Below are 24691 nucleotides of genomic sequence, written 5' to 3'. Positions count from 1 at the left end.
TGTTGTTTTCCTGGTTTGAAGTTCCCCATTGGCTGTTCGCTCTACTGTGACATCTAGGAATGGCAGTTTGTTGTTGTGTTCCTCCTCTTTGGTGAATCTTATGCCAGTAAGGGTATTATTGATGGTTTTGAAGGTTTTCTCTAATTAGTTTTGTTTAGTGGTAACAAAGGCGTCATCCATGTAGCAGACCCAAAATGTGGTTGGATGGTTGGCAGAGCTGTTTGTTGGAGTCTCTGCATTACTGCCTCTGCTAAGAACCCTGATATCGGAGATTCCATGGGTGTTCCGTTGGTTTGTCTGTAGGTTTTGTTGTTAAAGGTGAAGTGAGTGGTAAGGCATAGGTCCACTGGCTTGACGATATTGTCCTTGCTGATGAAGTTGGTGGTGTTTGGTGTATGCGACTTTGGTTCTTCTATAAGTGTAGTCAGTGTTTCCTTGGCCAGATTGATGTTGATGGATGTGAACAGGGCTGTTACATCAAAGGTGATCATTATTTCATCCTCTTCTATCTTGGTGTCTTTGATGGTCTTCAGGAATTCTTAGGTGAAGTGGATGGAGTGGTGTGAGTCTTCTCCGAAGTGTTTTAGTCATTGGTGTAGTTCCTTGGCCATCTGTAAGTTGATGGTCCAGGTAGTGAGACCATGGGTCTGAGAGGGGCTCCTGGTTTGTGAATTTTGGGTAATCTGTAGAAGCATGGTGTGTTGGATCTGTCTGGTTTCATTTTTTGGAAGTCAGTCTTATTTATTTCTCCAGATTTCTGAAGTTTTTTGAGTAGGCTGTGATTCGGTTCTCTAGTTGTGGTGTCGGGTCTATCACCACTTGTTGATCAGTGTGCAAGTAGAGCATTCACTTTCTCAATGTAGTTTCTTTGATTTAAAATGACTGTCAAGCATGCTTTGTCTGCAGGTAGGATAACAATGTTTTTATTTTTTTTAGTCTTTCTATCACTTTCCTCTTCTGGATTTCCTTCCTTTTTCCTGCTTAATGTTGGTGCGACTGTCTGATGGTTTGCTGGGTTTCTTCTGAGTTGGTTGTCTTTCAGTGTTGTTTCTATCACTGCTAAGAAATCTTTGTTATCCGCATCCTGGAAGTTGTAATTTAATCCTCTTACTAAAACTGCCTTTTCAGTGCCTGTTAAGGGTCAGTCAGATAAGTTTTCTATCCATGTTCTGTGTTGTCAGTGTTATTATTTTGTGTAAGTCTAGTTTTTTTCTGCAGGCCTGGTTTTTTTTTCATTTTCAATGTTTGTCACTGTCTAATGGCTATGGCTTATTGTACTGTCTGTCCATTCATGGTGAGTAAAGATTTTGGTGCAAAATTTCCCAGTTGTATTTACGGAGTCTGTTGTGGGTATCATTAATCATTTCCCTAAGCATTCTGTGGCTGTTTTACTCAACTACTCTTTGACTAGCGGGGTTTCAAGGGGAGGATTGTATTGAAGACATTTAGGTAGTACCTGTTTCCTTAGGCATTCGTGCAGGAAGTACAGCTGTTCATGGGTGGTGCTTTATCAGATGGCATTGGTTTCCCATTTTTGGGCCAGTTTTAGCGTATTGTGCCCATAGGTGTTAGCGAATTTTGAAAAGATTTGTAGCTCAGATTGAGGTTCTGGCTGTAGGTTTGCTTGCTGAGTTAGAAGGTTCGTTTTTCGGATGTTTCGTCACCATCCTAGGTAACATCAGTGAGCCTCCAGATGAAGCACTGGTGGTGTAGTCCACTTTCTATTTATGTGTTTGGGTTTCCTTGGGTTGGGCAACATTATTTCCTGTGGTGATGTCATTTCCTATTCTTTTTCTCAGTGGGGTGGTAAATGGGTTCCAAGTCAATGTGTTTGTTAACAGAGTTCCAGTTGGAATGGCATGCTTCTAGGAATTCTCGTGCATGTCTGTATTTGGCTCGTCCTAGAATTAGAGGAAATCTTCAAGACCATCAATAATACCCTTACTAGCACAAAATTGAGGAAAACAACAACAAACTGCCATTCCTAGATGTCGCAGTAGAACTTGAATTGAATTGAATTAAATATATTGTCATGTGTACCGAGGCATCGTGAAAAGCTTTGTCTTGTGAACAATATAGGCATATCACATAGTTAGATAGCATAGATAATTAAATAATAGGTAAACAACGGCAAAAACAAAAACGCAGGCACCCGGGTCCCATTGAACATAGTCCACCGATTTCTCAGCAACAAACTTAAACAAGCAGACAAAACACATCCAAAAAACCTAGCCACTCTCCCCTACATCAAAGACATTTCAGAAATGACTGCCAGAATACTCAGCTGAATAATGTGTTGCTGGAAAAGCACAGCAGATCAGGCAGCATCCAAGGAGCAGGAGAATCGATGTATCGGGCATAAGCCCTTCTTCAGGAATTTCCTGAAGAAGGGCTTATGCCCGATACATCGATTCTCCTGCTCCTTGGATGCTGCCTGACCTGCTGAGCTTTTCCAGCAACACATTTTTCAGCTCTGATCTCCAGCATCTGCAGTCCTCACTTTCTCCTGCCAGAATACTCAGACCGCTTGGCATCATGGTAGCCTACAAACCCACTACACAGCAGCTAATTAACTTGAAAGACCCGATACAGACAACAAGCAAAATTAATCTCATTTCCAAAATACCTTGCAAGAACTGTAACAAACACTACATTGGATAAACAGGAAGAAAACTAGCCATCAGGATACATGAACATCAACTAGTCACAAGAAGACATGACCCACTCTCACTAGTAGCCTTACATACAGATAAGGAAGGCCACCACTTTGATTGGGACGACACATCTAACCTAGGACAAGCCAAACAGAGACACGCATGTGAATTCCTCGAAGCATGGCATTCCAACAGGAACTGTATTAACAAAAACATTGGCTTGGATCCCATCTACCACCCTCTGAGAAAAATAATAGGAAATGACATCACCACAGGAAATGACATTGCCAACCCAAGGAAACCCAAATACAAAAACATAGGATGCAGACTATACCACCAGTACGTCATCCAGAGGTTCACTGAAGATGTTACCTAGCATGGCGATGAAACGTCCAAAAAACTAACCTTCCAGCTCAGTGAGAAAACCTACATCCAGAACTAGAATCTCAGTCACAACAACTTTAATATGATTTTGCTTCATCCATTGTGAGTACTGGAGCATAGAAGTCTTGCTTCAATTCATAGAACATTGGTGAGACTGCAGCTGGAGTTTTTCCTCTTGTCTAAGGAAGTATATGTTTGCCCTAGTGTGAATGTAATGGAAGTTTATCAGACTGATTCCTCAAATGGTAGCACTACATTAGGGGGAGAGATGTATGGGTGTAGCACGAGAACATAGCATTGAGGTAGATGGTCAGCCATGGTTGAGAATGTTGGAACAAGCTTGAAGGGCTGAATGGCCTATCTTTGCTGCAATGTTCGTATGTTTTAATGTGCATTACTGAGATGTCATGACAATAATGAATGACAGTTTAGACAATTACATACAGAACAGGTGACACCCTGCCCCCACTTTCTCCTCACTACTGATAGTCCTGATGAAGAGTCACCAGACCCAAAACATTATCTCTGCCTTTGTCCTCACAGGTTCTGTCAGAAGTACTGAGACCCTCCAGCATTTTCTGTTTTTGTTTCTGACTTCCAGTATCTGCAGTTCTTTGCTTTATTTTAGCGATTAACTCGCTACCACATCTTTTCCAGTAATGGTCACCTCAAAGAAGATGTTACGCTGACAGGATTTCCAGTCTAACCTTTCCTCCTTGTTCTCCATCGTTAATCACTTATTCAGCTTCTCTTCTGTTCTGGTCTGCAATGCATAATCTCTTTGTTTACTTACCTATTTCATAACTCTCTTGCCTCTGTCTCCATCTATCAGTTCACCCCACTTAAATTTCAGCAGAAATGCCACTTTCTCTGAGTTACTAACAGTTTTGATGAAGAGTCACTGGATTCAAAATGTTAACTCAGCGGGTCTGACAGCATCTGTAGGAAGAAAGCAGAGTTTCATTGCACAATTAGTGACCATATTTTGTATGGTCAAAGTGATGGGTTTAAGGAAAATCTTGAAAGATTGTAGCAAGCTGGAGGGTATAAGATTTTGGGGAAAATTCTGATTCTAAGGCAAAGTTAGCATGGCCTTTGATTTGGGATGGAGGAGACAGGTGGTTGGGAAGGAGTTATTTTTATTCTATTAGAGGATGTGATTGTCACTGGCTAGGCTAGCATTTATTATCAATCCTTAATCATCCTTGAGAAGGTGGTGGTGAGGAGCTTTCTCAAACTAGAGCAGTCCACGGGATGGAGGTATGTCCATAGTACTCTTGGGAAGAGAATTTCAAGGTTTTGATCCAACAGTGAAGAAACAGTGATCTTTGTTCTGAGTCAAAATTTTCTGTTGCTTGGAGTTGTATGTGCAGGGGAGGCAGTGATATGGTGGGGATGTCACTAGGCTAGCAATCCAGAATCCCAGGCTAATGCTTTTGGGATATGGGTTAGAAACCCAGAATGACTGCTGGTGAAATTTGAATTCAATACAAATAAATCTGGTCTAATGATCATATAATCACTACTGAATTTTTGACAAAACCCATCGAGTTCACTAAGGAAGTTTGTCACCATTTCCTGTTTTGACCTCCAGTCCCATAGCAATGTGGTTGGCCCTTAACTGTCCGATGGAGTTAAGGTGGGCAATAAATGTTGGCTGAGTTAGTGATGCCCAGACTGCATAAATAAATCATAGATCATAGAATCCCTGTAGCATAGAAACACGACCTTCAGCCCAACCGGTTTACATCGATCCTCTGAGGAGTAACCCACCCAGACCCATTCCCCTACCCTATTATCCTATACATACCCCTGACTAATGCGCCTAACCCACACATCCCTGAACACTATGGGCAATTTAGCATGCCCAATTCACTTAACCTGCTCATATTTGGATTATGGGAGAAAACTGGAGCACCCGGAGAAAACCCACGCAGACACACGGAGAATGTGCAAACTCCACTTAGACAGTTGCCCGAGGCTGGAATCGAATCTGGGTCCCTGGCGCTGTGAGGCAGCCGTGCTAACCACTGAGCCACTGTGACGTGCACAAATAGTGGTCATGTTCCATGCACTTTCTCCTTTTTCAATGGAAAATGTCATAGGTTTGGAAGGTGCTGTCTAAGGAATCTCTGAGTTGCTGTGGTTCATGTTATGGATGGTACATACTTCTGCCACTATTCATTGAAGGTGTAAGGAGTGAATGTTTAGGGTAGTGGATGGGGTGTCAATTAAGTAGGCTGTTTTTGTCCTTGCTGGTGTTGAACCTCTTGTGTTGTTGGTTCTACACTCATCCAGGCAAATGGGAGTATCCTATCACATTCCTGACTTACATTTTGTAAATATGCACAGGCTTTAGGGAGTTGGGGAAGGAGTTATTTTGTACAAAATTCCCAGCCTCTGATCTGCTCTTGTAAGCAGTATTTATAGGCCATCTAGTTCAGCACACATGATTTATAAAAGCAATCCCATTTATTAATTTTAAAGATCTGACATGCAAAGGTTTCCTCATATTTACAAATGGCTATTTTGAATTGTCCTGTATTGTATTCTGACTTGTGAATATACTCAGGAACGAAACCAATTTGCAACACGGGGACTGCTATATCTGATCAGTGCTAGGCCAGTTAAGTCGGTATTGGGTGATTCAGCACTGGTGATGTCATTAAACGTCAAAATGGTTAAGTTCTTTTTTGTTGGAGGTAGTCATTGGCTGGCAGTTGTGTAGAGTGATGTTACTTGCCATTAATCAGCTGAAATCTAGGAGTTATTCATGTTGCTACAGGATGGAGGGGTCATTCACAAGAGGCTAGAGCTGGAGGAGCAAGCAGCTCTTCGAGAGTTGGTGGCTGGAGTTTTTAGCAATTTGAAGCAATTCAGATACCAGGATGCCAATCTTGGCTTTGAGGTATTGTTGACCTCAAAGTTCAACAACAACAGAAAATGCAAGTGAACAGAACTTGATGCAGGTTACAATATGGGCAGCAGAGACTTGGGGAGGTAAATTTACACAGGTGTTCTACCTGTCTGCACTGGAATGCTATGGAAATCTTTGAACAAACACAGTAAAAGCCATTTATGTTATTTCTCTAGGCTTTCTGCAGCCCTTCCTGCCAGAACATTACAGGAAATGAGCAAGAGAAATATCATGGAAATTCACTCCCACTATAATCAGTCTAAACTTATAAATTAAAATGATTGAAATACTTTATATGCACAATGTACAGTAAAATTTAATGAAAATTAAAGGAAGGCACAATAATGTATTGCATTTTATGTCACTTTAAAGTGACATTAAAGTGTTCAGTCACTTTAATGATATATGGGAAGACAAAAAAACATTTTCATACTTCAGTACTTGTTTGAAAAGAATTCTACCTGTCATAGTATTATGTTCTAATCCTGGAAGAGATCCCAGGTTTGGTTTTAGCCCAATTGGGGATCTGTAACTTTTTGCCTAAAGTCGATGATATTTAGGAGTCCCAGGCTTAAACGAAAAAAACTGTCAAAGATTCCATAGGTTTGAACAATCAAACATAAACGTCACTATTCTGAGTCAAATTGCTTACAAGATTTGTTTTAGGCTTTTAACAGTAATATGAGAGAAATTTAAGTTAAGAGACAATGTTGTCTTCTCCCCTAATATCTAAAACCAACAACAGGCACATGTGAATGAATCCGTAAACGGTGGTCAAGTGCAATACCCTGCACATTAAAAATGGTGAACACAACAAAGAGAAGTGACTTAGATTTGTTAGCTATTTACCCAGTAATTACTGTGAACCACAAAAGTCTTGTTAGCACCCAGATCTTCCTCCAGAAGCATTTCATTCTTCATTTTCGAAGACTTCACTTCTCAACTTTCTCCAGCGTTTCTGCAACATTGTGCGACTGAATACCTGCTCTCCACCTGGTGATTCAAGATTATCTTCCAGTCTGTGCTGGCTCAACTGCAGCTCCTAAGCTCACCTGGGTCTCTCTTAGCCCTGTTTATATGGACCTTGTATACACACTGTCTGGACTCTCTTCCTTGGTTCCTCTGCCAGTGATCACCTTTCAGTCTTTTGGGGTGGGGGTGGGGTTCTTTTCTTGGGTGCTTGTTGGCTTTGGTGGTTTCTAAGTATTGAGAGCCCAGAATAAATTTTCTCCAAAATTCCTGATTTTGATTATCTTTGAACAGTTTGGAAGCATTGGAGTCCCTCTGGGTTTTGTGGATGCCAACACCCCCCCCCCCCCCAGCCAAAATCAGGCTCATTCTGGATCACATGACTCCCAGTTTCCCAGTTTTCATGCTAGATCAACACACTCCAGCTGACTGGGCCCTTTAAGTGTTTAAAATGAGTACCAGGTGGAGTTCACATGCCCTGCTCTGTTTTGCACGTGCCAGAACACTTGGCCTGCTGGAGATTGAAGTTATCAGCCACCACCAGGAAGTAAGGTAAATTTCATAATAATTATCCCTTCCAAATGATAAACTATTGACTTGTCTGATACTTGGCAATAATAATTTTCAGACTTAAAAATTGTAAATGATGTCCAGATGCAAAGCTTGTCAAAGGGTAATCAAAATCAGTTGAAGCAGGATACAAGAGTTTTGGAGAAATCAGAAGAAATTACAAACCACCAAAGATAAGAGAGAGCCAGAGGTAATTCCTTGAGAGACTGAAGAGTGACTGCCGGTAGAGAAACTTTACTTATCTTGCTCCTTTGATACCGAGTCCCTTAAATTGACAAAAAAGCAAATAATTGTTTTGGAGTGTACAACATACCATCAATGTAACAGAGGAATGGGATTACCGCTCGAATCTTCGGTTTTTTCACTGTAACCTGGGCAGAAGTGTGTTGACTTATGGTGCATAACACCGAGAACTAGAGGCACACAGCAGAGGTAGGTTATACTTCTGTTCTTACATCCAGTATTGTAGGAGGGGAACTGCACTGTGAAACCTAAGAATTGATCATACAATGTAATTCATAGCATTCCCATCTTCTGTTTTTAGATGGAGCATGGTTTCACATATATTCGTACTTGCTATGTTGTGTGTAGAATTCTACAATTTGTCGTCTTGTTAATTATGCCCCTGCTTACACATGATTTTTCTTTTAATTATTAGCAATTTGTGGTGGTGAGATCAGTAAAGAATCGGGACAGATCCAGTCTCCAAATTACCCAGATGACTACAGACCAATGAAGGAGTGTGTGTGGAAAATAACAATGTCTGAGCACTATTACGTGGGATTAGTTTTCCAGGCCTTTGAGGTAACTTTGTTGGGTGATAAAAATTTAATAGCAAGGATGTTTAAGTAATAGACCATCACATATGGTGAAGATACCTTCTTTTAGCCAAAGTAAAGTGTGAATAACTGAAGAATTAATTATTTTCAGAACTATAATCTCTAGCTAAGATTATGATTGCTTGGTTTTTAGACACCGATAAGTTAGCAGCACAGTGGTTAGCACTGCTGCCTCATAGCTCCAGGGACCAGGGTTCAATTCCAGCCTGGGTGACTGTGAGGAGCTTGCATATTCTACCTGTGTCTGCATGGGTTTCCTCCCGGTGCTCTGGTTTCCTCTCTCAGTACAAAGATGTGCAGGTTAGGTGAATTGGCCATACTAAATTGCCCATAGTGTTCACGTTAGGTGCATTAGTCAGGGGAAATGTTGGGGAGTTAGTCTGGATGGGATATTCTTTGGAGGGTCGGTGTGGACTTGTTGGGCCAAATGGCCTGTTTCCTCACTGTAGGGATTCTATGATTATCTATGATAAAGAAATATTTCATTCAGTGTCATTGGAATTTGCATTCAGTATATTTAAATAGTAAGATAGATTCCAATCATAGTGAGCTTAATGAGTTTTGAGAAGATTTGTAGCTCAGGTTGAGGTTTTGGATGTAGGTTTGCTCACTGAGCTGCAAGGTTCATTTCCAGATGTTTCGTTACCATACTAGGTAACATCTTCAGTGGGCCTCAGGTGAAGCAATCCTGAAAGTTCCTGTTTTCTATTTATATGTTTGGATTTCTTTGGGTTGGTGATGCCATTTCCTGTGGTGGAGTCACTTCCTGTTCCTTTTCTCAGGGGGTGGTAGATGGGGTCTAACTCAGTGTGTTTGTTGATAGAGTTCCGGTTAGAATGCCATGCTTCTAGGAATTCTCGTGCATGTCTTTGTTTGGCTTGTCCTAGGGTGGATGTGTTGTCCCAGTGGAAGTGGTGTCCTTCCTCATCCGTATGTGAGGATACTAGTGAGAGAGGATCATGTCTTTTTGGGGCTAGTTGGTTTCATGTATACTGATGGCTAGTTTTCTGTCTGTTTGTCCAATGTAGTGTTTGTTACAATCCTTGCACTGTATTTTGTAAATCACATTAGTTTTGCTCGTTGTCTGTATAGGGTCTTTCAAGTTCATTAGCTGCTGTTTTAGCGTGTTGGTGGGTTTGTGGGCTACCATGATGCCAAGGGGTCTGAGTAGTCTGACAGTCATTTCTGAGATGCGTTTGATGTAGGGGAGAGTGGCTAGGGTTGCTGTACGTGTTTTGTCTGCTTGTTTGGGTTTGTTGCTGAGAAATCGGCGGACTGTGTTCATTGGGTTCCCATTCTTTTTGAATACACGGTATAGGTGATTTTTCTCTGCTCTGCGTAGTTCCTCTGTGCTGCAGTGGGTGTTGGCTCATTGAAATAACATTCTGATGCAGGTTTGTTTGTGGGAAAAATCACCTATACCGTGTATTCAAAAAGAATGAGTACCCAATGAACACAGTCCGCTGATTTCTCAGCAACAAACCCAAACAGCAGACAAAACACATCCAGAAACCCTAGCCACTCTCCCCTACATCAAACGCATCTCAGAAATGACTGCCAGACTACTCGGACCCCTTGGCATCATGGTAGCCCACAAACCCACCAACACACTAAAACAGCAGCTAATGAACTTGAAAGACCCTATACAAACAACAAGCAAAACTAATGTCATTTACAAAATACCGGGCAATGACTGTAACAAACAGGCAAAAAAACTAGCCACCAGGATACATGAACACCAATTAGCCCCAAAAGGACATGACCCACTCTCACTAATATCCTCACATACGGATGAGGAAGGACACCACTTCGACTGGGACAGCACATCCATCCTATGACAAGCCAAACAAAGACACGCACGAGAATTCCATCAAACAAACTCATTGAGTTAGACCCCATCTACCACTCCCTGAGAAAAGGAACAGGAAGTGACTTCACCACAGGAAATGCAATCACCAACCCAAAGAAGCCCAAGCATCGAAAGCAGGAATTTTCAACATTGCTTTACCTGAGGCCCACTGAAGATGTTACCTAGTAGGGTAATAAAACATCTGGAAATGAACCTTGCAGCTCGGCGAGCAAACCTGCATCCAAGACTGCAATCTAATTGGTCTTATTTAAAATTCACCTTTTACTTCTGTGGTTCATATGATTCAGTGTTTTGTAACTGAAAAGTTGCATTTTATATTTGGAAGCAGAATTAGTAAAGGGAAGCAAAATAAGAAATCAATTTTATTTTCAATTTTTAAATGTGTGAGAAAGTCAAGGAATGAATTAGAATACTTCACGGAATGTGGAAGTATTTCAAGGAATTGAAGATTGAAAACTGTGGTAAATTGGAATCAAAGACTGGCAAAGAATGGTCAATGGGCAATGAGTAGTAGTTTTGGAGTACAATGTGGGAATTTTCTTATAAGGGGAAAAGAAGGGCAACGAGAATCAGTGCTTCCTGGGTGATAACTGGTTTTGAGAATGGAATGAAAAAGCAGTGTGTATGACAGATGTTGCTTCACAATGTAAGGGAAGTTGGGTTAATATAAAAAATAGTGGTTTAAAAAAGCAAATAAGGAGGCAAGAACGTTGAGAATAGATTGGTACTGAACATGAAAAGGAATCCAAAGTTGATCTATAGACCAATCAACAGTGATTGGATTGTCAGAGGAGTGCTGGAGCTAAATAGGGGCCAAGATAGAGATCTAATGGTGGAGTCAAAAAACTCATTAAAGATTTTGCATTGGTGTTTACCAAGGAATTGATTTATTGACTTTAACATGAGATTTTCATGTGCAAAAATGAGTAAAATGTTTTCCTTCTGTCCTAGGTTGAGAGACATGATAGTTGTGCCTATGATTATTTAGAAGTCCGAAATGGTAATAATGAAAACAGTCCCTTAATTGGGCGGTTCTGTGGCTATGATAAACCAGAAGACATCAAATCAACTTCCAATACCCTGTGGATGAAATTTGTTTCTGATGGAACAGTTAATAAAGCGGGATTTGCGGCAAACTTTTTTAAAGGTACAGATATGTAAAATCCAGAGTATTGTACGAACCAGTTAATACGCTCAGGTAACATCCTAAGTCACCTTTCTCTGATACACAGGAAGAATAAAACAACTCTCCTGTTGTGTCAATAGCTAAAAAGTGTTACTGTTTCAATCCAGTAAAACCTGCTGAGTTTTCAATGCAGATAGATCTATACGAGGGAAACAAAATTGTTATAGTTACTTCTTTAAACTTTCTGAAATGATGCAGTGGGTAGAATTTTACAGCTCTTCCTAAGGCATACTTGGAGGTGGGAAATGACATTTCATTTGGCGATTTGGTGGTGAGCCTGAACACCACTGTGTTCCTGTCTCCTCCAGAATTTTATCTGGGTGGGAAAGCCCAAGGTTGAACATGATCTCCCACCTCTTCCTGTCCAAACTCCTCCACTGTCAAATGAGACCATTAAGTGACCAATTAATGACCATTTAAGTGCCTCATCCCACCACCTGCTAGTATTAATACAATGTGTATGAGCCTGCTAACATAGCATCCATCTATAACAGATAAAAAGGAGCAACTAGCTTATGAGCTCCTAGTGAGGGGGTAGTGAGAAAGGTTCCTGCAACCGTGTTCAAATGATCTTGGTGTCTGTCAAAAACGACAAGACTCAGTTCTTCACCCTTGCCTTAATTGCTGACCCTCATTACACTGCTACCCTTGTGATTACCCTTTCTCTAAAAGTATCCTTTCTGCTATTAGTAACCTGGCACATCAGTTACCCCTTAACATTAGACCTCCAGTTGGTCGTGTTCCTGCCAAAAGCCATGGCTTCCCATGGCATTTTCAACCTCTGATTGACTAGTAGCCATCAGTAATGAGGGTTTCTGTTCTCAGGGTCCTTCATCCTTGGGCTCAGTACTGTTTACTTGGATGTTTGTGTAGCACTGAATACTCTTGCGCCTTCCTGGAGGAGACATCACAGATCTCCCAACAGCGATGCTCTCAATACTTTTATAAAATCCTGCCCAATATATATTTACAATTCATAATGTAATGTAATCATAGAGAAAAGTGCAAACATGGAATTACTTGAACTGAAGAATATGGTATAAAAGTGAACCTAGGCCCAAAATTATTTAATTAATCTTCTGTCTGAGCCATAGGCCCTTGTCTGTTGCTTTACTAGAAGTTGTTTTCTGTGCAGATGTTTTTGTTCATGGCCATTTGCCATTGCCTTCTACTCCTAGAGACAGGATGAGAAGGCAGATCCCAAGACTACCTTAGAACAGGAGTTGAACCTATGCTGTTAATATTATTCGGAGCAACATGCCACCAACCTGCACAGCTGATCTAACTGGCTCCTGACCAGAAATAACACAGGAAACAGATAAAAGGATGATTTTAATCACAGAAAAAAAAATCATTACCGTATGATTGGTGACACACAAACTTTGAAAATCACAAGCCTGTCTCCAACCAGTCTTCAGCCCAACTATTTCTAAGTTTAATGAAAGTGAGGGAAGAGCTCTTTGCCCATTTGTTTATTAAAATGAGGCTACCTGCCTCAGACCTAGCCTGTCCTCCTTGAGTAACCCTGACCTGGCCTCCAGAAACCTAGCAGCTCAAAAGATGCAACAACTCCTACTATATCTTTACAGAATGGCTTGTGGTCCGGGAAGAACAGAAGCGCTTACTTTGTGCCCTGCCATTGGACATTCTGACATCAGATCACACTTCCATTTGAGGATGAATGCTTCCCGTCGAACCTGTACCAATTCCAGAATCAAACTACAAACAGGGATCAGAACCTCCTCAATAGAATCAAAGACCACTGATATACCTCACACGAAGCGTCAGAACTCTGCAACATGTAGGGAACCAGACATCTGGTTTTCTGGAAACATACTGTCTATCTCCCCACCCCCAACCCCCTACCATCCCCCACCCCAGTCCCCTCAGTTAATCTTCCACAGTTAGTACCAGAGCCTGAAATTCTATTTGTGCCTCCCAACAATATACTCTTTAACTTCAGCCTGAGATTAAAAACTCCAATTACCACCAGTGTGCAGTTATCTATTATCAGAGTTGATAACTTATTGGGATTGAGATTTATTTTATTTTGCTATTGAAATTTGATGGTTGAAGAAGTAATTTCTCTAAGTTCAAGTATCAGTATCAAATGCTTAAGTGGCCACATGTAGCACAAAGAGATGCAAAGTAAAGTTTGCTGTAAGTCTATGCCACCACTGTGCATAATCACCCCAAAGCACCAGTGCTTGTGTGTTATATTAGGTTTTGTGCTCCCTCAGCATACTTACGGAAGCATGAATTTTCACTGAGGTCATCGTGTTCAAGGGGCATTAGATGATTATTTGGATAAAAATGATTTGCATTGGGACAGTAAAAAGCAAGAGATTGGCACTAGGCAATGATGTTTACTTGACAAGCCACACAATGGAATGAATGACCTCCTTTTGTGTTGTGACTCTTCAATGATTCTGCGATAATGTCAGGGCTATTCTTGGCTCTGCAAACCAAGCATGGATGAAAGTGCCCAGAGCTTTGTAATTTTTATTCCTTGGGGAAGGCTTTTGGGAGTTATACTAGAAACATTGCAGAAGATTTCTTTCGGGAACTGGCATTTTCTTCGGGGCTACTTTTTTTTTAAAAAAAGGAAAAGAACAAAAGAAAAAGCCCTCACCTCTCCTACCCCATACATTTTCACACGCCATCCATGCTAACTTATGCTCAAGATGCAAGGGGCCAGAAGGAGAACCTACTCTCAGAAGTCCCTAAATTGCTTCACCAAATTTACTCTCAGGAGTGACCAGTCAGAGGAAAGCCACTCCATAAGTAGAATGGAAGGGAGTGGTGAGGACCTGCTTCTGCACTGACAGGCTGACCTCTCTTCTTGTGCTTGCTGCTAATAGGTTCACTCATTGCTGGTCTCTGTCAGGCAGCAATGGGATTGTTGTCATTGGCCTTAGCAACCTCTTGCTTCGGAATGATGAAGACAAGCTAAAGAGTAGTCTGTCTGTTGCCTAATACAAGTAAGATGCTGCACAAATAATGCCGACTTGAGCAGGTTACTGTATGATGTCCAGGACCATGGAACAATAAAAGTAAAAGGCTTCACATGCTGATGCTCTCAAATGCAAACAGTAAGTGCTGGATCCATTGAGCCAGTCAGCTGGCATCTGTGAAGAGAAGCAGTGTTATGTCATTGACCTATTATCAAAATTGGAAGAAGTTAGTAACTTAGAAATAAAAACAGGACCAGTCAACTATGTTTTTGTAGGATTAAGAGCAAAGTAAAATAGGATAAGATAGAATAGTACTCCATTAAAAAGACAGTGAAAACCCTGGTGGAGATAAATCACTTCCTGGTAACAAGAGAGTACCACTTCCACTTATCCTTGCATCTTTGTGTCTCCTACTAACAGACACTGAAGAGCAGATTGTCTGCTATTTCCATTAAGACAATATGTGAAATGAGATATTCAAGAAACATGGAGGAGCAGCACTTTAATTTTTAAAATGTAAAAAATATCAGCATGTAAGATTTCACGTGAAAGGTTACTGCTGTAATTAGCAATTTTACAACAGAAGTAAAGCATTAAGGTTAAATGGTGAAACTACTCTAGAAATTTAAAGGGGTCACTTAGATTATAAAATTAATCAGCTTTAAAATGGCAAATTTCTTAAACATTTATTGAAGCAGTTTCCTATCTTGATGGATTTATTTTTCTCTAAATGATACAAGCTAAAGCCAAAGGAATTTTAATCTTTCAAAGTTCTCATCCTTATGAAGAAGTTATGAATAGGTTCAATATTGCCTACTTCACCAGCACATAAAATGTCTTGATACAGCATTGACTTTAGTTGTAGCACTGGGACTAAATCATGTCAGTTGATTTGGTTAGTTCAAGTTTAATATTAATGGCATCAAGCTGTCAAATTCATAAGCGAGCCAAAATATGATGGTTGACTTGTTTAAATTATGAAGATGAAATAATCAAGATGACGCACAACATAGATTTGACATTGAATGTAATGTTACAGGTTTAGCTTTAAGAAGTTGGATATAGTTTTGCCAGTTACCATTCAGTTTGCCATTGTCAGCCCCTGTTAAAATGGATGGAATGTTCCCAATTGCAGTTCATATTTTAGATTTAGATTCCCTACAGTGTGGAAACAGGCCCTTAGGCCCAACAAGTCCACACTGACCGTACGAAGAGTAACCCACTCAGACCCATTTCCCCCTGACTAATGCACCTAACACTATGGGCAATTTAACATGGCCAATTCACCTGACATGCACATCTTTGGACTGTGGGAGGAAACTGGAGCACCCAGAGGAAACCCACGCAGACGAGGGGAGAATGTGCAAACTCCACACAGACAGTCGCCCAAGGCTGGAATTGAACCTGGGACTCTGGTCTGTGAGGCAGCATTGCTAACCTCTGAGCCACCGTGCCACCCCTATAGAGTAAGGTTCACAGTGCGCAGATTACAACCCCCCCCCCCCCCCCCCCCCCACCCCAACTTAGAGTGACTTTCCTCACTCCATTTTCTGTTCTTCTTGTTGGTTATGCAACTGGGCTCTTTAACCTCCTTGAGGAATTGTGCAGCAGGGGAGGTGTAAGTGCTCATTATTCCTGGGACTTTCTGATGTTCATGTCACGGGTGCCAGATTTAAGATCCAGCTGCAGACCACTTCAGACACTATGAGCAAGGAGCAACCTCTCACACTGTGGTGCTTGACTGTTCTGGCCAGAAGAAATGAACGCTTTGTCCCCACTTTGCAAACAGGGACCCGCAGCCCTTGGTGGACAGGATTGTGAAGAGGTGGATTGTCCTTTCTCTAAAACGATCACATGACACCAGGCCAATTCCCGGTCAGTGCCGTGCCATGCCATGTGATGTCCAACAATGAAGGAAGAAGATCACTGAACTTCTGTGTCCCACAATTTTGAATGCCACATTTTCTCCTCACTACCTCACACTCAAGACCGCCACTTATTTCAAATCTACTACTGCAAATGCATCTCACCAAGGCTGACAGACTCAAAATCTCACCCTGTCATATTCATCATGTCTAGTCAATAGTTTATACTCAGTTCATCCTCCTAAGCTATAAGCTACGTCCTCTTTCTGCCTTTCCTATTCATTTGATGGGGACTCCTCATCACCTCTCCTGCTCCTGTATCATCACTAACTGCTTTTCTATCCACTTCCATCATGCACACACCCTCCCTTTGTCTGATTGCAGGAAAAATAGGCTCACAACCAGGTCAAGATGGCAAAGCTGATAGTGGGACCGTGAGAGGTGATAAAAGTCAGGCGCCTCATGCCACAGAAGTACAAGATTTCTTGAATTACCTATAGAAAGGATGACCATGCATGTAGGTATGGGGAGATTGGAATGGCCAACCAACTTAGTAAACTTTCTTGTGCTGTGCTAATCTGCCATTACCACTAGTGCTAACTCGTCATTAACTTACACAAGCACTTATCCCTCTTCGTTGACAAATGCCTTCTTTTCTCCCAAGGAGGCACTAGAAGCACCTTACGAACCTCAACATAAAGACCCAGCGACTCTCCACTCCACCTTCACCCTCAGACAATACACTGGCAAGGCTTTCACCTGCATGCATGACCATTTCAGAAATCTTCAACTCAGTAGGTACTCTAGATGAGGGTCAGGAACACAATCTGGTGTGCATATCACAGACACATCTCTGCAACTTGTCATGGAAGGAATGTCCTACTTCTTTCACATTCAGGAGACTGAAGGAGACCACCACATCCCCTGGCAGAAGATGATCCCATAGACTGACTGCATAGTTATCCCCTGACTGACTCTTGTCTCCCTCCACCCCACTTTGACTTTCATTCATGGTCATTTGCTTCAAACACGTGCGTTGTGTTTGCCTTGTAAGCTGCTGCACGTGTGATGTTGACGTAGCATGGTGCCACACAGTGCCATGTTTGATGATTGTTCTAAGATTACTACCATGATAAGCAGCATGCCTCTTCCTCTGCACTGAGAAGTGATCTAGCCTACAGATGTTGGCATCCAGTAGCTGACCAATGAAGACACTGTGTGCTGAAAAGTAATGTAACCCACGCAGAAACTGGCAGCGTGGAAGTCCTTTGCTGAAATCAGTGAATGTGTGCTAAGATAACAACATGAAGTATACGGATGCTGACAAGTGCAAAATGAGTGACTGCTATGAAAGCAATCTAAGCCTTAAGCTGCATCGTATGCAGATGCATGAAATGCTGCCAGTCTGTTTTAGTGCAAAGTGAGAGGCTGGCTCGGACATACACTGTGTAGTACTGTGCTCCATCAGCATCACACCTGCAGCAACTTGCAAGGCAATTTGCACACCAGTTGTCCATAGGCAAAACATACAGGTTATAGGTATACCGGAGTTCCAAATCAAAGTGTTGAAGGGTTGAAGTGGTGTAAAAGTTGGTCCAACAGTCCACATGGCGATTTGGTGGGGATGATAGCTAACCAACGCTGACTTGAATGAACTACTATTTGAGGAAGATGGTGGCCATCGAACATGTAGGGATGTAGTTATGCAGCATCAGTTGGTGATAGGCTGAGATAAAATATTGGCAAGCTGCAGACACCAGGTTTGCACTTTGATTTGTATGTCAGGGAGTTCTGCTACTTAGTGATAGGGAGGGGCAGCAAGGGATTTCAGAACAAGATTGAAAATTTTGAAATCAGGAGCAATCAATTTTGCACTTCAGAGGAAAAAATTAATCGGTAAACTGATTTTACTTTTTGCTTTCAACTTTATACCATAGTGATTGATTTTGTAGCAGACATGTTTAGAAAACTGCGAGATGTGACCACCTTCAATATTTCCAAATCATCCCTAAAGGGATAAATTTCAATGATTACAAACTACTACAAATAACGTGAATTCTTTATTAGGTTTAGTTTGCAACAGTCACTAAATTATAGCAAAAATAAAGCTCTTTTTGATCACATTTTCAATTTTTTTAATACTTTGCCCAAACTTTTTTGATCAATAACTTACATTTGTAGACCATTTACTTACGATACTTGTATCACCTATACAGTGTATTCAAAAAGAATGGGTACCCAATTAACACAGTCCACCGATTTCTCAGCAACAAACCCAAACAAGCAGACAAAACATGTCCAGAAACCCTAGCCACACTCCCCTACATCAAAGACGTCTCAGAAATGACTGTCAGACTACTCAGACCCTTTGGCATCATGGTAGCCCACAAACCCACCAACACACTAAAACAGCAGCTAATGACCTTTAAAAACCCTCTACAGGCAGCATTTACAAATTATGGTGCAAGATCTGTAACAAACATTACATTGGACAAACAAGGAAAAAACTAGCCACCAGGATACATGAACATCAACAAGTCACAAAACAACATGACCCTCTCTCACTAGTATCCTTACATACAGATAAGGTAGGTCACCACTTTGACTAGGACAACACATCCATCCTAGGATAAGCCAAACAGAGACACACATGAGAATTCCAACCAAAACTCTATCAACAAACCCATTCACTTGGACCGCATTTACCACCCCCTGTGAACAAGAACAGGAAATGACACCGCCAACTCAATAAACCCAAACCTATAAATAGAAAGCAGGAAACATTAGCAGTGCTTCATCTGGAGGCTCACTGAAGATGTTACCTAGTATGGTGTTGAAACATCTGAAAATGAACCTTGCAGCTCAGCGAGCAAACCTATATCCAGAAGCTCAACCTTAGCTGCAAATCTTCTCAAAACTTGCTAAGACTCAAATCAGTTCAAAACTTTTATTTTTAGTCAGCAACATCAAAAGTAAACAATAGATAAATAGAAGTTGCATTTATTTCAGGGAACAGACATGTACTGCTTAGTCTACGACAGGCAACAAACTTGCAGTCAATGAGTAATCACTAACTAACTTCTCATCTATTGGATCTGAGTGTCAATTAAATCATGTCTGCCTTGTTATGATAGTTGCTCCAGTGTTTGATCAGACAGATGTTTCTCCTGGTCTGTGTCCTCATCTTTTTAGGAAGGCTGCTTCCATATTCCTAGCTCTTCAGAGTAAATCATAACCTCTTGATTCTTGCTCCGTTTGCATTGCGCACAGCATGTTAGGATGTGTAGTATGAACTGTATACTGCAAGTCCCAACACCATCAGACCATTTCAAGCATTCCTCATCTTCAGGAGACCTCTTGTCTGTTCCAACATGGTCATGTTCGAAGAATGTCCGCATTATATTTGCGTTCAATCTTAATTAAGGGACACAAGAGTGTTTCTTCCAGGCCCATCTGTGGCAGCAGGGTGAGCAGGTAGCCCAAGGGCTCCCGGAGAATGGGCCAAAATGGAGGGGATCGAGCGCATGTAGAGTACGAGACCAAGCATTTCAGAATGACTGTTGAACTATTAACTTTTTCCTTTATTTTCCTCCTTTATACTAAGAGGGACTGTAATGTTTAACTTTTAACTTTGTTTCTTTATTTTTCTACTTTGTACCTAAGATTTTGTACCTGAGCTAGCGCCAGGAATGGCGACATTGTACACTTTTCACTTCTGTACTTGAGTACACATGATAATAAAACTTAATTCTAACATTCTGTGATTACCTGCACCCACTGCCGTTAATCCCCCTTGATCCCCAAACACCCTGTCTGTGATCTCCTGCTTGTCTGGCAAAAGAGCCAAAGTGCTGATACTTTTCTTTTGGAATGCACTGCCTGAAAGGCTGATAAAAGCAGATTCAATAATATATCTCGAAAGCAAATAAATCACAGGTTTTTGGGGAAAAAGCAGGTGAGTCGGACAGTATTTAGGAATGTTTTTCAAAAGGTTGACACAGGCATGATGAGCTTTATGATCATTTTCTATACTTTGTCATTCTATGCTTCGATCAAATAGCTTGCCCAGGCATTTAGATTGTTTATATGGTATTTATATCAATCATTCACTGATTAAGACAGAGAGTATAGAAGTTACAGACAATCATCTCCTCACTCAAATGCATTAACAATCTTATTATAGTTTCCAAAACAATTATCAAGGACATTGTTTACAGAAAAGAGAATTCCATTCCAAAACAAAATATAACCAGCTTGCCAAAAACATCAAAGGTGTACAGTAAGCAATTAATAATGTTTTAAAAATTTCTTTACCATCTCCACAGAGGAGGATGAATGTTCCAGACATGACAATGGAGGCTGTGAACAGCAATGTGTGAACACCTTGGGCAGTTATAAGTGTACCTGTGATCCAGGCTATGAACTTGCAGCAGACAAGAAAAGTTGTGAAGGTAAAAGCTACAAATATAAGTACTAAATAACTGCAGGCATGCAGCGTTCACATGTGATTGTTCTGCTACTAGCAAATTTCAGCTCGGAATAAGTAGATATGCTAGGACTCTCCAGTGATGGAACACTGGGTTCATAATTACATTTCAAGTTCATCTAATTTAGCTCAAGTAGTCAACACATTTCCACTGGACCATTTGAGGCAGAATCTTCCTGTTCAGAAGGGAATAAGAATTAGCACAACGTCTGCTCCCCTTATTTTTAATTACCCTCTGTTGATACTAGACTGCAATTGCTAGCAACTATAAGGGAAATTATGAGCCAAATTATTTTGTTCAGGTCATTAAAAGAATCACGCAATCACTAACTGATCTTTATATTATTAGTGCCATGTATGTACAAGATTAATTAGTTTAATGACTCTTTGTTATATATATTAGCAATTTTCCAGTTTTGTTTTAATGTTAGCTATCACTCCTTAAACAGTACCATCCTAAAGGCAGTGACTGATGATGAGATAGAGGGTAAATTTTGCCAGGCAATATGCCTCTGGCTGAATAGGTAGTTAATGTGTAAGACCGGACCACAGAATGTGATTTACCCAAATGCTCACTCTTCAAATGTGAGCCTGAGGAGAGAGTTTTAATGAGTAATTTCATCTGGGGCATTGCAGCTAATTACTACGTAGACCACTAAACGTCAAACAACAATCATTAGAGAGTAATCCAGCACATTTGATTTATGTTTTTTATTCTTTGATGGAATATCAGTTTTTTGGCAAGACCGGCATTTGTTGTCCATCCCTAATTGCCTTCAAACCAAATAAACATTACAAAAGGCATTTAAGAGTCAACCATAATGCTGTAGGTCTATCACATGTAGGCCAGACCAGGTAAGGATTGCAGATTTCCTTTCCTGAAAGACTTTATTGAGCAGTTGGATTTTCATGTTAACTGATAGTCTCATGGTCATCAGTATTGCGACCAGCTCTTTATTCCAGGTTAATTATTTGAATAAACTCATTTCCCCAAGCATTAGCCTATGCCTCTGATTAGTAGTCCAGTGATTTCGAGCAATTTCTATGTCAGAATCTGGAGTAGTAACAATGAGTTTAATCAGAACCCCTCACAATAAGTAGCTTGGTGTCCTCCCAAGTATTTCGTTTATTTCCGAAATATACAATACAGAAGGAGGCCATTTTGCCCATCATCACTATGTTGGTTCTTTACTATAGAAATCCAAAATTAGTGTCTCTGTCCCTCTCTGTACCGACAGAAGCATTTAAGCTAATCAATGCCACGTTCAAATCATAGGTGAAATCATGACTTGTGTCGAAGATTATTTGGAATGCCTAGCCATTTCATCATTAATGATGTACTAGGCTGCTATTTACATGCATGTTTGATGTTTTGAACAGGTTGTACATTTATGCTAATTATGTCACTTAGGATCTCCAGTTCATAACGTAAATCTGACCGTTTTAATTTTAGCTGCCTGTGGAGGACTGTTATCAAAACTAAATGGAACAATCACCACACCAGGCTGGCCTAAAGAATACCCTCCAAATAAAAACTGCGTTTGGCAAGTTGTGGCTCCTACCCAATACAGAATCTCTATGCAGTTTGAATTTTTTGAATTAGAAGGCAATGATGTGAGTATTCTATGCTACCAAATCACAAAATTAAAATTCATAATTTTAGCTAAATCTAATTAATTTGATGTTTTATTTTAAATATATAAGTTTAATTGCAGGGTTTGCTTATAGAACTTGACAAAAATAATATCTTACCATATCCAATCTAGTAGATAGTGTCCTATGCGATATATGGTGGCCAATTACTTCAAGTCTCACACAGCATTGTTTCTGAAATGTATTAACTGGACTCAGATAATTTGGAATATTTAGTCAAGCAAATGAGCAAAATATGGAAAGTTGGGACAAACAGCACATGTGCCTGAGTCCTGCCAATATGTATTTTGAATAACATTCAGGAAAATTCAATTCTAAGTTTTTATCCTTCACTTTTGATCAGAAACTTGGTACTGATCAAATATATTTCCACGTAACTTGTTACTTAAATCCCTCTTGACATTGTTGTGAGGTCAACAGGAACAGTGCTGGGGAAAAAATAATTGACATCTGCTTGTAGGAATTGCACTTTGGACCTGGATTTTAGAGCCTGAGTTCGGTATGCAGAGTTAGGGAATTTCTGTGCTTGCTGCACTCCCATTTTGAGAAAATGCATCAAATGACAGATGGGATGGGGGTGATGGGTGCAGGATACCTTAAATACAAGAGACAGCCATAAACATTGCAAAAGGCTTAGGTGCACTATTTATGAGCTCTGTTGTGGTTCTCTGGAGTGTCTTCCCAATTCATCCTTAAACATTGGATCCTTTAATTCACATCCCACACATGCCCTCAACTTCTGTTCTGCACATGCGCCTCCATGCTAACACTTGCCAATCCAAGGGCTCACCCACTTTCATGCCCCTTCTAGCCCTACGCCAACTTAGCAGCAACTCGTATCAGCCAATGAGTCCCCACCCACTTCCAATGTAAGTTATTGTCACACTGTAGAAGTTAAGTCGGCCTGGCAAGCCTTTTTAAAAGGTTCAATTTTTCTATCCCCAGTGAGTCCCCCTGCTGGGATTGTCAAATCATAATTCACTGTGATGATCAATTTTTGATGTGTTCTGTAGATATACTGAATAATTCATTTGCATTATAGGCGGAAGTATATTTTGCAATGGTGTTAGGGTTATTGAGCACACTGATTATGAATAAAACACTGGTTAAAAAAGAAGTGTTAGCTACATAATGCATTTGATTGTAGAATTTGAGTTGCTTTCTTTTTATCTATTCATTCATGGGATGTGGGTTTTACTGTCTAGGTCAGCATTTATTGTTCATCATTAATTATCCTTGAAAAAGTGGTGGTGGTGGTGAACTGTCTTGTCAAATCATCGTGGTCCATGTTGTACAGCTGCACACTCAGTGCAGTTTGGAAGAAAGGTCCAATATTTTGACCCAATGACAGAGGAGGAAGAACAAAATATTTGAAAGTCAGGTTGGTCTGTGGCTTGGAATGGAACTTGAAGACAATTGTGTTCCAAATTGTGTTCTATGCTTGTCCGTCTGAGTGCTCGTTGTTATGGGGTTGGAAAGTACTGTCAAAGGAGCCTTGGTGTGTTGCTGCATTGCAATTTGTAGGTAATGCACACTGTTGCCATTGTGCACCAATGGTGGAAGGAGTGAAAATTTCCGGTGGTGAATACACCAAAATGTGTCTTATGCCAGTTTGATTTTTTTTTTACGTTTGGACAGAACTGTCACGTATTCTGGCATTTAGTCATTTACAATCATTCTGAACAGATGCTTTGGTTCTTTGTTACAACCATTACCACATCCTTTGCTTTTGTTCTATCACATTTGTGTCATTTAATCTCTCTTGCCTTCTACCCTATATATAAGAACATCAGATGTAGAAGCAGCAGTAGTTTATTCAATCCATTGAGTCTGATCTGTCATTAAATGAGATCTGACAATCCTCAACCTCACTTTCCTACCTTTGTCCAATCACCTTTTATTCCCAAGATAATTAGAATTATTTCAGTCTTTGCCTTGTATACACTTAACGGCAATGTTTCTATTGGCCTTTGTGGTGTAGAATTCTACAAATTCAATACCCTCTGAGAGAAGACATTCCATGGTGTATGACCCCTTACACCATGATTATACCCTCTGGTCCTAGACTCTCCCACATTTGCCTTGCATTGTCCACTAAGACTTGAACATCAATCTCAGACCTTCCATTTGTTTACCTTCCTCTCCACCACTTTTCATCGCAAACCCCATAACAATTCTATCCTCCTTCAGTTGTGAAAGAAAGTCACGTTGAACTTCAGAAGCTAACTCTGTTTCTCTTTCCTTTGATACTGTTAAACTTAATAATTCATTACTTTATTATTTTTATTTCCTTTTCCAGAATGGCACTATTTTGCTTTTATGTTATTATAAGCATTGTCTTTTA

General features: G+C 40.5%; 1 protein-coding gene across 4 annotated transcripts in view; it reads left to right on the top strand.

Moving 5' to 3' along the window:
• The window catches only part of tll1 (tolloid-like 1), a 345702-nt gene that overhangs the window by 244723 nt on the left and 76288 nt on the right, over window positions 1-24691 (top strand). For all 4 annotated transcript variants that reach the window (XM_087978135.1, XM_043698500.2, XM_087978181.1 and 1 more), the window contains 4 exons: window positions 8153-8298; window positions 11155-11350; window positions 20534-20659; window positions 22148-22308. In XM_087978135.1, coding sequence (XP_087834261.1) covers window positions 8153-8298; window positions 11155-11350; window positions 20534-20659; window positions 22148-22308 — 629 coding nt within the window. The remainder of the gene's footprint in view (window positions 1-8152; window positions 8299-11154; window positions 11351-20533; window positions 20660-22147; window positions 22309-24691) is intronic.

The sequence above is a fragment of the Chiloscyllium plagiosum genome, unplaced genomic scaffold, assembly GCF_037043375.1.
Source record: "Chiloscyllium plagiosum isolate Xiang-an unplaced genomic scaffold, Cpla_swu_hap1 HiC_scaffold_1, whole genome shotgun sequence".
NCBI lineage: Eukaryota > Metazoa > Chordata > Chondrichthyes > Orectolobiformes > Hemiscylliidae > Chiloscyllium > Chiloscyllium plagiosum.
The sequence above is the reverse complement of the archived record's forward strand: the minus strand, read 5'-3'. Positions and strand labels throughout refer to the sequence as shown.